The 17308-nt window shown below is 41.8% G+C and overlaps 1 protein-coding gene and 1 non-coding gene across 9 annotated transcripts in view; both read left to right on the plus strand.

Annotated features, from left to right (window-relative positions):
- Positions 1-243: 243 nt before the first annotated feature.
- The window catches only part of SLC11A2 (solute carrier family 11 member 2), a 48820-nt gene continuing 31755 nt past the window's right edge, over positions 244-17308 (plus strand). For 3 of the 8 annotated variants that reach the window (XR_008426495.1, XR_008426494.2, XM_024575386.3), the window contains exons 1-3: positions 244-341; positions 15341-15394; positions 16871-17019. Coding sequence is in view for 6 of the 8 variants with exons in the window: in XM_024575386.3 (XP_024431154.2) it covers positions 296-341; positions 15341-15394; positions 16871-17019 (249 nt within the window). In the remaining 2 variants the exon portion in view is untranslated. Of the gene's footprint in view, positions 342-1482; positions 1612-6813; positions 7311-8536; positions 8697-14141; positions 14428-15340; positions 15395-16870; positions 17020-17308 lie in introns of those variants that run through there. The other 5 variants (XM_045184286.3, XM_045184287.3, XM_024575387.4 and 2 more) reach the window with 5 other exon arrangements.
- On the plus strand, positions 6600-6736 carry LOC112318727 (small nucleolar RNA SNORA2/SNORA34 family). The gene has a single exon (XR_002976249.1). It is a non-coding gene; the product is annotated as a small nucleolar RNA SNORA2/SNORA34 family (small nucleolar RNA).

The raw sequence follows: 17308 nt of genomic DNA on the forward strand, positions 1-17308 counted from the left end.
CTCCAGCTCCTTCCCAGTGGAACAGATGAAATCTTAGATTACAAGTTTTCAAACTCAATTACTTGTTCATTAATATCCAGGAGTGGCAGATATACGCTGCTTCCCTTTTCATGGCAGGTCAAAGATGAAATTTGATTATGCTTTGAAGGATGTAGTTTGCCTCTTGTAATTCCGTGCTGTATCTTTATTAGTGTTCTGCAGCCTAAAGTGCCCTTATTTAACCAAGGGAGGCGCACTTGTCTGCATATATAGAGACAGGAGCAAGCACCGGGAGAAGTCAAACCCGTCCTGCACAATGAAGAAGCAGCATAAGATGGAGGCAGCACCACACTGTGAGCTAAGTAAGTAACTAGCAAGTATGGAACAGCCCAGGGAAGTTGCCCAGCTGGGCGGAGGTTCCCAAAGGAAAGGTTCTGGTTTGGAGGGACTTTCTCAAACTCCCCAGATGTGTTATAGAGAGATTCTCAGAATTAATTTGTGCATTTTCTTTCTCTCCAGGAGAAAGTCTGTATGCAAATCAGCCTGTACCAGTTAATGATGCATTCAGCCCAGTTTTTGGGTCCCCAAATTTTTTACTTCATACTTTACTTGGATTTTCCTGATTTGGAGTTTACTCTCTTTTTCTCATCTCTTGGACTCTTTTACCAACTAGGGAAACTTTCTCTTAGCAGTTCTTAGTTGAAGAAAGAAGTTGGAGGGTTTATGCTTTTCCTCTCCAGACTTACGACTTGGTTAAATAAGCTTGGCTATCTTTATTATAAGTGTGGGAAGTGTGTGTCCAGAAATGTTTCTATGGCTCTAAACGATGTTGTAGAAAATTAGGGTGGTTTGTCAGACCATTTGTTTTCTTTCCTCTATAGCACCAGTAGTCTAGTTGCCATCTTCAGAAAAAGACTCTAGGACGTGTGTGACGTTGAGGCTGGGGGATGGAGTGGGATTACTCTGGGGTAAGTGGAGATAAAGCCTGGGGGAAGAAGTGAGTCAGATGGATAGGATGGAGGAAAATGATTCATTACCAGGGCTTGGGAGTAGGGCATCTGATGCGATCGAACTGGCTGCCGTAGCTGATGTTTGGCGGTTTCTCTCAAGTGTGGGATGCTCTTGGTGGGGCACAGATACTACGATGTGGCTCTGGGGGCGAGAGGAAATGGTCCGGCAGGTGGCTGTACTTCACAGGGTGGAGCTATACTTCGGAGAGCCACGTCTCCAGAAGAAACGAGGTAGATTGCCATTAGCTAACGTGAAGCCGAGACGAACTATTGCACGAAACTTATCTGTCCGCGGGGTGCGAGCCTTCCAAATTCACACTCCGTGGGCTGAACCAGCGTAACCACCTGCTCTGTAGGATGCAGCTCCGCGCAGGCCGCTGGGGCCTCTCCCCCAGCCAGATATCGGAGTGGGCGGAGCCTCGGGACTGGCTGCGGAGTTGCCACGCGCACCGACAGCTACCGGGAATTCAGCGAATCCAGCCAATAGGAATGCGCGGCTGCTGTGCAGTCGGCCAATGGCGGGGTGTGTAGGGGTTGGATGGCTTGGCGCTGGGTCCAGGACTATGGAGCTGCTGGAGCGGGGACAGCTTGTCTGGTGACTGCGGAGCTGGTAAGGCAAAAGGTTGGCGAGGTCAAGGGTAAAGCGAACGCTCTGTTTTTTTTCCAATCTGGCCGGGAGGGCGCGGGGCGGCTTGTGGGTCTGCCCGGGAGAAGGTGCCGGGGAACGCGGAGCGCCGTGCGGGACTGCGGGGCGGTGCGGACAGTGGGGGCCAGAGGCGCGGGATCCAGATGGAGCAGCGTTATTCGAAGGGAGAAGAGGACGCGGGGAGTGGGATCTAGTGGTGGGCGGGGAACGAACGCCGGAGTTCGTGGGGCCTCACCCCTTCTTTCCGCGGCCTAGGGGAAATGGCCAACCCCTGACTGGACCTGCTCCGCGCGGGCACCCGTGATCGAGGGTGGGGTGGGTGACCCGCTTCACGCCTCGGAATAGGCCGGCGGACACAGGGCAAGGTCCTGGTGGACTCCTTACCTGAGGAGCTCTAGGGCCCGGTCCGCTCCCTGGGCTCCCCACTTCAACAGAAAGTTCATTTTTGTGCAGCAAATAGAGCGACTTCCCGCGAAGGGCCGGGGCGGGCAGCTGCGTACTCGTGTATAGATAGATTGGTTTTAGGCCTGTTTGTGCAATTATCGCATATGGTATGGAATGTTATGTAAGTGGGGTGGATGCTCTTCATTTGTTCGGTTTCATATGTACCTAATTTTTAAGCTGTCGCTTACTTTTTATTATATCACCTTTGGATTCCTTTTCACTTGTATTTTTCCCAAATACCCCACCTCATATATCAGACTATTTTAAAGAGAATCATTAGGGGAGAAGTTGAGGAATCCGGCCTTGAGTTTTCTGTGTGTGAAATGAAGATCTTCTCATATTGTCCATGCTCTCAAAGGAGTGTTAGGAAGTTAAAGAAATGTGACATCTCTTTAAAGTGGGAAGTAAAAACAAAAATTATATGGAGAGTCAAGGATTTCAAGAAACTTTTGCTTCCCTAATTTTAGTGATTATTGGTGAAACCAGGGGGATACTGTGTTGGTCTTGACTCCTGTGGACTCTGAAACCCTCCCAGTTTGCACGGTGTTTTTGGCTGTGTAAACTTTTGCATAAGTTGCTTAGCCTCTTTGTTTCCACATACTTGAGATGGGGATTGGTAGTAATATCAATTTTATAGTGTTGTTGGTGAGTATTAAATGAGGAAATACACACAAAGTGCTTAGAACTGTTGCTGGCGTGTGGGAGGTCCCCCCCCCTTTTCTTTACTATTCCCTACATATGCCTTCTTTCCCTTTAAAGATTCTAAACTTAACCTTTGATCAGAATCCTGTTATCCTATTGCCAGTGAACCCCTGTCATTAACATTGATCTCAGTGTATAGTATAAATTACCCATAACTAGAGGCTTCCTGCTGGGTGTTTATTTTTATCATTAAATAAGGTTGGAAACTATTACTATTCTGGGTCTGTCTGTGGTACCTGTTTTGGGTACAGGAAACCTAAGAACTTCCTTGGCCGTTTAATTTTTCATTGGATAATATAGCATTTACAGCCTTGGGGCCTAGGCACAGTTTCTTTTGGACCCAGATCCAATACCAAAAAGGCCACGATTGCAGCATACTTGATTCCTCATGTTTCCGGAATGGCCAAGCTGGGACTGGGGAGGGGAATTTCTTGGCAGTCTGGCAGCACTTCTTGTTAAAGAATGGGGAAGCTTGGTGTGAATCTAATTTTATTCTGCTGTTAGGAAATCAGCAATGTTCCTTGGATTACTCTACAGAGCTATCGGTCAGCTTTGGTTCAGTTTTGACTCAGTGACATGAAAGTTAGAGGTTAGAGAATGGTATCCATGAAGTAGTAGTTTGTGTGTTTGACTTTTAGTGCTAAAAGCTTGGGTGGGCGCTGTGGAGTCAAAGATATCTTTATTCCCTGCCTCCTCACCGTGGGCCTAAATACAGATGTGTGATGACAGATTCGTGCCCTTTTTATGAGTGTCACAGTCCCTCTCAAGTTCTCTCTGGAAGCTCTGATGGAAGACTGTCATGTCTTCTAGTTCTCCTTCAAGGAAGCTGCTATTTATACATGTAGACTTATTGAGAACTAACTGTAAAATGAGAAACTTTGAATTTACAAAAAAGAATATCGCGCCCTGGCCAGCGTGGCTCGGTTCGAGCGCAGTCCTGTAACTGAAAGGCTGTGGGTTTGATTCCCCGTGGAGGCACATACCTGGGTTGCAGTTTCTGTCCCCATGTGGATCCCTGGGTGCGTTTGGAAGGCAACTGGTCCATGTTTTTCTCTCACACGATGTTTCTCTCTTTTCCTTCCTGTCTTTCTAAAAACAATGAAGAAATGTCCTCTGGAGAGGAAAAACTTTTTTAAAAAACTTAAAAAGAAGAACATTGCTTACTGTAGCAGTGTGCTGGTCTGATGTGACTGAAATGCAGATGGTATAAGTTTAGTTATTTAGCTTCACAGTAAGACAATTTTTTACTACTCTTATAAGGCTGAAAATTGGATATTGGCATAGTGAGTGTGGAGGACAGTGTCTTTGTGAAACCTCTTTATTTGTACTTGAATAAGGAGGAAAAGGAGTGACATCTTTTTTTTTTAAGATTTTATTTATTTATTTTTAGAGAGAGGGAAAGGGAGGGAGAAAGAATGGGAGAGAAACATCAATGTATGGGAGATACCTCGATCGGTTGCTTCTCACACACCCCCACCTGGGGACCTGGCAGCAAACCCAGCATGTGCCCTGTATGGGAATTGAACCCGTGACCTTTTGGTTTGTAGCTCAATCCACTGAGCTACACTGGCCAGGGCAGAAGTGACATCTTTAAAGAGTTGAGTGTTTGCCCTGACCGGTGTGGCTCAGTTGGTTGGTCAGCATTCCACAAAACAAAGTGAAGTGAAGCAAAGTGAAGGGTTGTCAGTTCAATTCCAGGTCAGGGCACATGCCTGGGTTGCAGGTTCAGTCCCTGGTCAGGGCACATACAAGAGGCAACTGATTGACGTTTCTCTCTCACATTGATGTTTCTCTTCCTTCCCCCCTCTCTAAAAGTAAATAAATATAATCTTAAAAAAAAATAAAGTGTTGAGTGTTTGAGGTAGAAAGGGGAGCCTGTTGCACTAATATTGTCACCTTTATCATGATAGTCTCTGTGGGTTGATTAAAATATTTTGGAAAAGAAGCCTGGCAGCATTTGAAGGTATAGAATATCAGGAGTTAGAAGACCTCAACCCTTGTCTCGCTCATTGGATGCTATTTGTTCTTTTGATAATTTAACACAAATATATTGAACGATTAACTTTTTTAAAAAAAGAGTTCATTCATTTACTTTTAGAGAGATGGGAAGGGAGGAAGAAAGGGAGAGAAACATCAGTGTGCGAGAGATACATCAATTGGTTGCCTCTCTCATGCCTCCGACTGGAGATCTGGCCCTCAAGCCAAGCAGGTACCTTGACTGGGAATCGAACCAGCAACCCTTTGGTTTGCAGGCTGGCACTCAATCCACTGAGCCACTCCAGCCAGAGTTGCTCTTGCACTTTTAATTTAAGGTCAGAGTAACTTGCATTTTCTAGTGTAAGAACCAGTTTCCAGTGAAGACTTAAATTGGGAAGTTAGGGTTTCAGTGTTTGTGCCTATTGGCTAGTAGGTCATCTTGTATGGGTTATTATTGTTTGTTTTGGTCCCATTTATTGCTAATCATCAAGTGTCTGTTAAACTCCATGGTAATGAAAGGAGAAGGCAACAAGTTAAAATTCTAATAAGTTCCAAAGAACAGAAGGAGGCATAAATGAGGTTGGAGAATCTTGTAGTATGTATTGCCTGTCTTTATACATAATTTGGTTTTTTGCTTTAAGAAAAGAAACGTTGAGGTAAATATGTACTTAAAATTGTTAAGGCCAGTCTACGTCAGGGGGGCCAATACTGTCATTAGAATAAATGAGTTGATATAATCTACTGATAATCATTTTTCATCTTTACCAGAGCAAAAAGCGACTTAACCAGGTATAAGGGCAAAACATTTTTTTTTTTCCTGAGGCCAGAAATAGATACAGACTGATTAATGGACTTTTTTATTTCTGTCGAAAGGGGTCTCTGGAATTGTTTGCAGAGTTGGACTTGTGTTCCAGGACAGATGTGTCAGGCCAGGGGGCCAGGTTGGTCTCCCAAAGGGAAATGCACTGCTGTAAATTTCTGGTTAGGAGGGAATCAGAGGGAGCTCACACTGGGTGAGTTGGGAGGAACAAAGACCAAACTGTAGTCTCTAGGAGTACACCTTTAATGAGTAGTAAAGGTTTGGAAGCTGGTTAAGCCCCAGCACTGAGCATAGAAAGTGAGGAGTTCTATTTAGGAGGTGTCTGAAGTCTCTGGTTGATGAGTGGTATTTTTGTGTGAAAGATCTGTACTTCTTGACAGCCTGCCCACATTTCTCCCAACTGTAATCATCGTTCACACCCAAGCAGCTGGTTTCATTATCAGTTATACACTCTTTCTCCCCATATCTTACTCCCCTTTCTCTTGCTAATTAATTTTCTTTTTTTTCTTTGTCATTAGATGTTCTCAATGTTAGGTTTTTCTTTCAACTATAAAAGAGTCTCAGAAGTCCAACTTGGGTGAGAAACAGCAAGCTGGGTGTTGAGTTGAAATTGTGGTTCTCTGGTAAACTAAGCAAGATTATTATGATAGCACACAAAGTCAGTAATATGAAGAACAGTCTGAGCGGGTATTTCCAGAGAGAGGGACTGGCTCGCATTCCGACGCCCAGGTGCGGACTGAGCACATTGTACAATAGCAGCACTGTTTGTACTTTATGAACTGGGCGTGCTTGTGTGGCTTTCGGCTGAAGACGTTCTGATAGCACTCACTTGGGCAGAGAGGAGTTAGAGTTCCCAGGCCTTTTTCTTCAGCTAACACCAGAGGGGCTTTTCACTTTGTTCTTTCTGTCAGGGAGTAGATGTCATCAGTCTTCAACCTGTCTTTTTAAAATTTTATGTTGAATTGATTTTCATAAGAGAAAAATAGGATACACTTACCCAAATTAAAAAAACAAAATTCCTTTGGCCCTGAATCAAGGCCAGCAGTTTGTTGAAGCTGTTGGTTTCAAGCAGGAGCCTAAAGCAGTGTCTTTCTATGGTCTGTTGGCCATTTCAGAACTTAGGAAATGTAACGGTCAATTCATTAGAAAGAAACATCTGGGTCGTTGGTAATAGATGTGGGTTAATATTTATTTGTAGGCAGTTAATACTGGGATTCCAAAGTGCAGAGGTCCCTGATTTAACCTGTTTGTTAGAATTATAATACTGTAAAGTTCAATTATTACAAAAAAATTACTGTGAATTTTCTACCAATAACAATAGGACAATTTTGAACTGTGAAAAAAAGAAATTCCAAACTTCACATCCTCAAGAATAATTTAGAAATTCACATGGCTTTTCTGAGCTATTTCCTCTCACCCCCATTGGGGAACATTTTTTTTGGAACTAATTAGGTAGATGGACGTCCTAGATGGAAGAGACTCAGAAAATGGTGCATTTTTATTGACCTGGAATGGAAAAACAGAGGAAGTAATAATCTTTTTTAAAAAATCTTCTCCTGAGGATGTATTTATTTGAGAGACAGCGAGAAAGAGAGAAAACATCCATCAGTTGCCTCCCGGACTCGCCCGAACCGGGGATTGAACCTGCAACCTTTTTTGGTGTATGGGATGACGCTCCAACCAGCTGAACCAGGTGGCGAGAGTGAATCTTTCACCTTAAAAAAAGTGGCTGGTAATCTTCCTTATTAAAACACAGAGGGTTCCGAAAACAATGAGCTCTGTTTGAGCCACTCGAATATTTCGGTTTTGTTGACTCCCAGTCATCAAGGGGCAGAGGCTCACTTTCCTAAAGAGCACCTTGTACGACGTAGGTGTTAGATTAACAGCCATGGTTTTGTGGGAATATCAAGTGCCATAACCTTAAAGTAGACCTTTAGGAAAAAAGGAATTTTAGAAGTATTGGGAAATCTTTACATTTTCTTAAGGACACAGTATGAATGTTAAAATGTCATAACTCCTTGTAACTTTCTAAAACACTCCGGTGTCACTTTTGAAAACCTTGATCTGTGCTCCTGGCAGTTTCTGCTTTGCCGCCAGCACGTTGCTGGCAGGACGCATTGTCTAAGGGAGGCTTCAGGAGAGAGTAAACTCCACACATTCCTGTTTACTTTTATTTAATTGCTTGTGTGCAAAAACACCTTTCTGTTTGCTTCTGTGAACGTTCTTTTCCTACATCAGCAATTTTCAACCTTGTTCCTCTCATGGCACACATAAACTAATTCCTAAAATACTGTGGCACACCAAAATATATATTTTTTGCCAATCTGACAAAAAAAATAGGTGTAATTTTGATTCATTCACACCAAACAGCTATTGTGTTGGCTGTTGTCACTTTTTTATTTGACAAGCTAAGGGAAAAGAGGTCAGCGCCCTTGACTAAATAGACAGGTATTGCATATTTTAAAAATTCTTGTGGCGTACCAGTTGAAAATCACTGTCCTATGTAATGCTGTCTTTGTTTACATAGCGAAAGGGAGGAAAAAAGAAGGAAAGAATCAGAGAACTAACTGTGTAAAAACATTCCTCTCTAAACCTTACTATTTTAGGGACACCTTTACAACATTGAATACAGCTCTAAAGTCAGTGAAATAGTTTTGAGTGCCTTTGCTGTAAATAGCATCAGGGAATAAATGATTTCAAGATTGCAGGGTAAGAGTTATGATAGAGGTAAGCAGCTGGTGCCTTGGGAGAACATGGAGGAAGGCCATTTAAGAGTGAGTCAGGAAATGCTTTCCTGAGGATTTGGCTTCTAATTCTTTGCATTCAGATGAAACTCCCAAATCATAACTTCACAGGATGGCTACTTGGGCACTAAGGCAGAGTGGTAGTAAATTAAGCTTAGAGCAATACATGCTTGCCAGGGGAAGGCTGCAGATCTCCAATTATCTATCATTATAGAAGCTTTGTCAGCGAGAGTCCGCAGTGTTCATTAAGAAGCGAATCCGGAGAGCAATGGGTGGCTGACAGCACCAGGACCAAGTACTTGACTGAACCCAGATTCAGCACAGGCAGTGCAGACCTGCCCCCGGAGATCATGACAGATAAGAATGAAAACAAGGTAGGAATTTGATCAAAGGAGGAACTCAAGACCCAGAGAAGTTAAGTGAGGTACTCGAAGTCATTTGACTTAGCAAGTATGATTCTAAAGCCACAAGTTTCCTCTTTCCCCTTCTTGGGAACAAGGAGACAATTATTCCATTCAAGTCGTAGACTGGAGGGATTGGAGATTGGGTTGGGCCATCTGGATTACACTGATGGGGTGAAGATATGTACTGAACTCTTTAACATTTCAAGAAAATCATGTGTAATCAGGATACTGGAGAACTCTCAGTTTTTTAAAAAAGATGTTATTTCTTTATTTTTAGACAGAAGGGAAGGGGGAGAGAAAGAGAGAGAGAGAAGTATCAGTGTGTGGTTGCTTCTCACACGTCCCCCATTGGGGACCTACACTGAAACCCAGGCATGTGCCCTGACTGGGAATCAAACCCACGACCCTTTGGTTTGCAGGCTGGCACTCAATCCACTGAGCCACACCAGCCAGGGCAGAACTCTTACTTTTTAAATGTTTAGTCTTTGTTTTCTTAAGATTCTTTAATATATGTTTATTAATTTTTTCCTTAAAATGTGTTTCTCTTAGAACTAAATTATTAGAAAAACTCTTGAAATTATGGTTTTATAGTTATTTGTTACTCATTCATTTATACAAGTTTGATGTGTTTTATACATGGTTTTTGCTAGTTAAAAATAATTTGTTACTTCAACCTCTAAAAAGACAAAAAGAGGCAAATCCAACCATATGCAGCAGCATGGACGGAGCTAGGAGGTATTTTGCTCAGTGAAATAAGTCAGAGAAAGACAAATACCATATGATTTCACTTATATGTGGAATCTAAATAACAAGATAAACAAAATTGAAAGAGACTCAGAAATACAGAGAGTAGACAGCTATCAGAGGGGAGGGGGGTTGAGGGAGCTAGGGGAAAAAGGTGAAGGGATTAAGAAATAAAAATCGGTAGTTACAGAATAGTCACAGGGGTATGAAGTACTGCATAGGGAATATAGTGAAGAATATTCCAATATGATTGCAATAGCTGTTAATATCGCAATAACTGTGTACAGTGCCAGGTGGATATTGGAACTATCAGGGCACTTTGTAAAGTACGTGATTGTCGAACCACTATGCTGTACACGTGAAATCAGTACAAAATACTATTGAAACTAAACTGTAATTGAAAAAAAAGAAGGAAATCCATATCCTCTCTTTACGTTAAAAAAATGCACACAGTAAAAAAATTTTTTAAAGAACAACATGTTATGTGGCATATATTCAGTTTAGTGACCTCATTTGTGCCCCCTACTTCGTTGTCTTTTGGAGATTGTATGTATGTGTACTTGTGTATATTTTCCTTTTGTTTTTCTACATAAATGATAGCATACTGCATACTGTTTTATAAATTGGGTTTTTTACTTGACAGCATATCTTGGATATTATTACCTATTAATATCTATAGATCTGCCTTATTTCTAATAGCTGCATGGTATTCCATCCTATGAATATTCATAGTTTACCAGTCCCCTACTAATATCTGGGTTGTTTTTTGATGCTACAGTCTTTTGACACTACAAACACTGCTACAGGAAATATTCTTGCACATACTTCCTCATGTGAATGTTCCTTTAGGATGCATTCTTAGAAGTGGAACTGCTGGGTCAAAGGATATGTAGATTTTTGACATTTTAGACAGAAAATGTAATTTTATTAGCATGTTTGACTGTAGAACAGTCTTACAGCTTTTGATAAGGAATGGGATACAAGAGTTATATTACATTTAACCGTGAGTGCCATTTTCTCTGTTGATGGCCGTTGATGGTGTGAAACTCACTGGCTGTGGGAGGAGGTGATGCTTTAGGGTTGGGGGCGATCTGGACATCACAGCAGCGCTACTCACGATTGTCAAAGTGCTGCTGAGTTGATTCTGCTCGCTCTGTACCTCAACTTCACTTTCCCTTCGTGGCCTGGTGGTACGGCCTTAGAGAGCACAACTGTGTTAATGTTAACTGAGGCACTCTCTCCCTTGGGAGCACACCTGCACCCCCGCCCCGCTTCTTCCCCCAGGAGCATCACCTTTGCCTGCCTCTCTCCTAAGCTCCAAAGGCCCTTCTTCTGCCTCTAACTTGTTTCCTGAGCCTGCACAGCCCAGCGGACTCACTTCTGCTACCTCCGTAACTTTCTAAATAAACTTTCTCTTAAAAATGTCTAACTTACTGCTTCCGTATGTGTCTTACATTTTCATGGAGACTTAAATACCGTGCAGCAAGCGCACCAGGCATAACCGACCCTCGCTGCCCCGGTTTTGTTCTGTGTACACGGCAGACAGTGGAGCTTGTAGTTTGGTTGATGAAAAGTTTTGATGAGAAAGTTGGAATCTAGAATCCATTTTTTCTCTTGGAATAATACATTCCTGAGATTTCAGAGAGAAGACCAGACTTTTTATATTATTGGCCCTGTATATAATTAGTATAGGAATAATCAGTTAGAATACTAACAATGATTATTAAATATTCTTAAAAATTGATTCTAGAGAGGGGGGAAGGGAGGGAGAAAGAGAAGGAGAGAAACATTGATGTGAAAGAGAAACATTCATCCGTTGCTTCTCACACGCACCCTGACAGGGACCAGGCCCAAAACCCAGGCATGTGCCCTGACTGGGAATTGAACCAACGACCTTTTGGTTTGTGTGATGATGCCCAACCAACTAAGCCACCCCAGGCAGGGCTAATTAATAAAATTTTTATCATGAAATATTTCTGGCCCTGGCCGGGTAACTCATTTGGCTAGAGCGTTGTCCCCATATGCCGAAGTTGTGGGTTTGATCCCCAGTCGGGGCATGTACAACAAATGCATAAATAAGTGGGAAACAAACTGATGTCTGTCTGTCTGTCTCTCTCCCTCTCTAAAAAATCAATAAAAATTAAAAAAAAATTCTGTCTAAAGTTATTGGGTTGGCCAAAAAGTCTGTTATGTTTTTTTCCATAAAAGACACATTTTTTGTTTTCACCAATAACTTTATTGATCTGGATATTTTGAGCATGTTGGCTATCTCCTGCTATTGGCTTCCTGTTGGTAGAGGCCAGGGGTGCTGCTAAACATCTTCCAATGCATATGATAGCCCCACCGCAAAGAATTATTTAGCCAAAATGTACCAAGAAATTTTGCAAACCACTTTTGACACATTCAATCAGTCACAGTACCTTCTCCATACACTGCAAATCTTTTTTTTTTTTGCCTTTCAGTTGCATTTTTACCTTTCTTGAAATAATAGAGTGAAATACGCTGATATGTGTATTTTCTTCCATCCTCAATATTAAAATGGCTGCACAAAAAATCACCAATTTTGACAACTTTTTTTTAAATACACACTGATGTGACAGCTGTCACGATACAATCAAACAAAATTGTTTTGAACGAAGTTCAAGACAATGAAACTATACTAGAGCCATCTTCCGGAAAAAACTGAACGGACTTTTTGGCCAACCCAGTATTTAACTGTCACCTCTGCTGACTACAGGCTTGGGGAAAACACACTACTATGTCATTTGTTTGCTTTTCAAATATGTTCAGTAGCCTATTTTGGATAGGAATCTTCCTCAAATGTATAAGGTACTTATGTGTCTTCTTAAATAAGATATCATCTCTACAAAAATAATCTAATTTAAATAATTCTTGGTGAGTAGGCCACAGTTAAGAACTTGAGTTATTCTTAATAATAATATTTTATTAAGAATAATATTTTATTAAGAATAATGTATATGAATACTATAATCTCTATAATAATATATAGGAGAATTTATAATATTCTTATATATTCTTATATTATCTATTCTCTATTATATATTATTCTTATTATATTATTCTTATATTATTATCTATTCTCTATTATAACATATAGAAGAATATATATTATTCTATAATATATATTATAATATATTCTTATATATTATATTCAGTATATTCTTATATATAATAATATAATTAATACATTATTATTTTTAATAATAATGTTTTCAGAGCTGATGGAAGTATAAGGAAGGTCTCTTTGCCTCATACCAAATGGCCTGAGACCTTTTCCTTTAGGATCCTTAGTCTGAGGTCAGATTTGTGGTTTCTAATTGACTGGCAGTTCGAATAACCAGAGTACCTGGCTTCTTAGAATTATATTTAAAATAAAGTTCAGAGGCTCTGGGTGGCACCAAGGGGCTGTGCTGCGATCGAAAGCTAAGTGGTACTGCAGCTGAGTCAGCAGATGCGTAAATCCCAGTTGGGTTAGGAGCTGTTGTAACTGATGAGAGGGTGGGTTGAGTCAGTGTTACTGGGGTCTGGTGGCCCAGAGCCTGGTAGGAGGGACATCACAGGTTGTACCTCGTAACAGAACACTGGATATTGGTTACTGTAGAGGTGGAATATGTTTTCTAGATTAGCTAGTGGTCATATGTTTTATATCCCAGAAAATAAATGAAACCTAAAACCCCTTTTAGGTCTGAATTCTCTAATTCTTTAATTTTGGTACAGTATAGAATATGTGGGTAGATAGATTACCTAAAACAAAGCGGAGGACTGTTCAGTTAGGAAGAACTAAGGGACAGGGTTGGAAAAAGACCATTTAAGCAGTAAAAGATAGCTAAGGGGAGGCTTTATACCTCTCTCAGTAGGATAGTAATTATTGGGATTTAAGTGGGGGTGTTCACAATATATATTACTTCATATTTTCCCATCTGAATTGGGAATTGACTGACAAGCAGATTCCTTAATCGGTAGATCAAAATTTAAGTCAGCCTTGTTGGTGGGGTTGGCTGGAGAATACACCATAGATCTGGGGCCAAATGGGCTTATTAAATCCCCTCCCCCACAGCTGAACTTATCCCAACAGAATGTGGGACATTTGAGACACAGCCTCGTCCTCACAGGCTGCTTCCTGCAGGACTAAGAAAAGCGCTGGCACCTTGCAGACCATGCCTAGCTCTCCCTGCAAGCCCGGGAGGGGAGGACCATGCTCAGTTTCCTCTCCCAGTTGTTGAAGGGGTTGGGGATGAGACCCGAAACATCATACCTGAAGTCTATCCTGGGGGAATGTGAGTGAGGCTGGGGAATTTCGGCCCTCTACTACCAGTATGCTGGTGAGGTGCTCACCCCCCCTTTCCAGAAGATTGAAGCCTGAGACCCTGGCATAAATCTTTGTCATTCATTTCTAGTCAAAGCCTCCCCACTACTAGGCAAAACCAAGAGTGCTCCCAAGCAGAAAGAAAAGTCTTGAGAGTTTTATGGTAAAAAGCACGTTCTTGAGAAGAATCAGTTCTGCATTCTTAGCCTCACCTTGGTCCAAGATGCTGATCCTCAGATGTCCAGTGGATTAGACAGTGGAACGTTTTCTTTTTGAGTCATTCAGGTGGCTGACTGGGGGCATGAAAGGCACAAGGCACGCTGTATTCAGGTAGGGCTGGAAATTCCAAAAGGTTGAGTTCCCACAGTCAGTTAAAACAGGAATACTTTTTTTTTTTTGATGTCTTAGTCTACTTGGAGTTAATAATTTAGCAGCTTGGCCCTCTGACTCCTTTTTATTTCTTCACTCTATTTCTCAATCTTAAATTGGTAGGTCAAAGAGAGTTATAGATCTCTGCCCTTAAAAACTCAGCCCTGGTCGGGTAGCTCAGTTGGATAGAGAGTCCTCCCCATACACCAAGGATACGCTAAGGGGTTAAATCCCGGGTCAGGGCTGTGCAGGAATCAGACGGTGAGTGCATGAATGGGTGCAACAACAGATCTATGTGTGTCTGTCTCTGTCTATGTCTCTGTCTCTCTCTCCCCGCCATCCTCCCCTCTTCCCTTCCTCTTTCTCTCTAAAATCAATAAAGAAATAACAATAAAAAGACTCAAAAATGGGGAGAAATCAGTCTGGTTTTAAATTTGGGTTAATCTAGAGGCACAGCATAGACTGGGTGATTGCCTAGCAGCCTCTGTGGGAGCTTATCAAAAAGTATTCGCCTTGCCCTGGCTGGTGTGGCTCAGTGGACTGAGTGCTGGCCTGTGAACCGAAAGGTTGTTGGTTGGATTCCCAATCAGGGCACATGCCTAGGTTGTGGGCCAAGTCCCCAGTTGGGGATGTGCAAGAGGCAACCGATCAATATAGCTCAGGCACATTGATGATGTTCCTCTCCCTCTCTATCTCCTTCTCTTCCCCTCACCCTAAAAGTATATAAATAAAATCTTTTTTTAAAAAAAGCACGTGCTTTGCACATGGGAACCGGTTTGGTGCAGAGTCCGAGTTCTGGGAACTTGGGCATGGCCAGAAAGGGGGCTGCCCTGTGCCCACCACTCAGTGCACGGTGGTGGGGAACCTGGTGCGAAATCATTCATAGACGCCTGCTTCTAAAGGAAAAGGCATTTGCTTGCTTTCCTGAAATCCTGTTTGCTTCAGTTTGGTTTTGAAGTCTTGCCAGCAAAACCATGATTAAGACTTACATTTTTTATTAAATATCTCTTACTCATACTATCAAAACTGTAATTATTTTCAAGGTTATCTAATTCAGTAGAAGAATAATTCTTTTCATATAATAGGGGTTAGGTTGTACAGAGTACAGAATGCTGTTTTTGAACTTGTTAGTTTGTTCTTGTTAATTCCTCTCCCTACCTTTTCTACTTTCCAGAATCCTATTCTAAGAACACCATGGTGTTGGGTCGTGGACAGAAGATACCAAATGGTAATTTATAGTTTTTGTGTTATTCTCTAATTTTTATTTGGAATTAGGCTGGAGTCAGTAAGAGAAATTTACCATATTTCTCTTCTCGTCATCTAGTCCAACAAAAATTGTCCCCATTTCCTCTTCCCTGGCCAACAGAATCTTTATGGAGTCCTGCTCCATTCAGGAATCACCATCTGGTGCCTTGGGCTGTAAATGAAAATGGCTTTGTAACCACAGAAGCCTGCCTCATCTTGTTTCCAGTTCTGAGATGGGCCAAGATTAGCTGCAAGTTTAGTTTCTATAGCAGTAATGCTTGCAAAGGCAGTATTGCTCACACACCTGTCATAAAAATCCCTAGATTGCTTTGGTTGCTGATGGCGCGTTTCAGATATACGTGGAGCAGTAAAATACTGAGTGTGCACCTTATACTGTGTATTCAATTAAAGCTCTTTGACCAATCCTTTCCTAATTCTCAAGTTCCCCTTTAGGATTTCCACTTATTTTTTATAATTTTTAAAAATCAGTTTGGGGCCACTAAAGGTAAAGAGGATTAGTTCCTCCTTTTTTTTTTTTTTTTTTTTTTTTTTTGTAATTGGAGGTTGTAAGGATTTCTTGGAAACACTGAGATAAGAGCTTTGTAGCTGGAAATAGCCATTTGATGGCTACAGCAAACTGGATTTTGTATCTTTCTGGCAGATTAGCCCTTTTCTTCCAGTCCCTCCCCCTTTCCCTTCCCTGTGTTTAATATTAACTGCAAAATGCCAGGCTTGGGGAAACACTGATATATCAGTCTCAGATGAGTCCTCCTATCACGAGAGTTACCCTGTGCCCCGAAGCTCCTTACTGCAGGCCTTAGTCAGGCGGCAAAGGGGTTCCTGCTTGGTGGTTTCCCTGCAGCTTCAAATTTTAGCCTCAAGTGTGGCAGGGTTTTGCAACTTCCACATTTTTTGAGGAGCCTAACGGAAGTGTAATGTCCAGGGATGCTTCTTTGAGTAAGTCCTGCCAAATATTGGGAGGAACGGTCACTAGACTGACCTAGTTTCTTTCTTCTAAAAGTTAGGATTTTAGGTTAGCCATGAGGCTAGTTTGGAGATGTTATATTTTGAGCCCTAGACATTAGTTTTTTTAGAAGAAAATGAAATGGTTCTCAAATTGCCAAGTGGGAATAGAAGTAGGAAGGCAGGAAAACCACTGTGAGACCAGCGGTAAAGCTGATCTGGAGCTGCGCGACTGGCGGAGCGTGTGAGAGGGGGCTTTGTTTATCGTAAGCTCTTTTGTATTTCTCAGATTTTCAATCATGTGAATGTATTGCTCAGTCAAAAATTAATTTATTAAAAATATAAATAAAAATGAAGTATTAGAAAGAAGTTGAGGTACAGTCCGGGTTGGCCTTGTTCCTTTAGGGCATTAAAAAGATTTCAGTATTACCGAAGATGAACCATTAGTGTGTTTTGTTCATTTAAAAAAAAGTTCTTTTCACATCTGTTCATTTAGATGATGCTTCTGAAGACCATGGGGACTCTGCCCATCTCGGCGCCATCAACCCTGCCTACAGCAACTCCTCTCTCCCACAGTCCACCGGGAGCTCAGACGAGCCCTTCACCACCTATTTTGATGAGAAGATTGCCATTCCTGAGGGGGAGGTTAGTGGCAGGTCCTTGGAGGAAAAAGTTACTGGGTAGGGAAACGTGAGCGGAAGGTCTGCTGCACGACTCAAGATCAGCAGCCTCGAGTCTAATTTTGGCAAGCTGTCTCTGAAGACTGAATATTTGAATATTTGTCATCAGAATAACTAGAAACTGTTAAGGAAAACAAGGGCCTTGAAAACAGTTGCCCAGTTGTCTTAGCATTTTTTGATCAAGGAAGTTTGAGTTTTATGTTCCTTTTTTACGGTGGCTTTTGCCCCATTTGGGTCGTGGTTGGGCACAGAGG

This window comes from Desmodus rotundus, chromosome 3 (assembly GCF_022682495.2).
Source record: "Desmodus rotundus isolate HL8 chromosome 3, HLdesRot8A.1, whole genome shotgun sequence".
NCBI classification, from domain to species: Eukaryota; Metazoa; Chordata; class Mammalia; order Chiroptera; family Phyllostomidae; genus Desmodus; species Desmodus rotundus.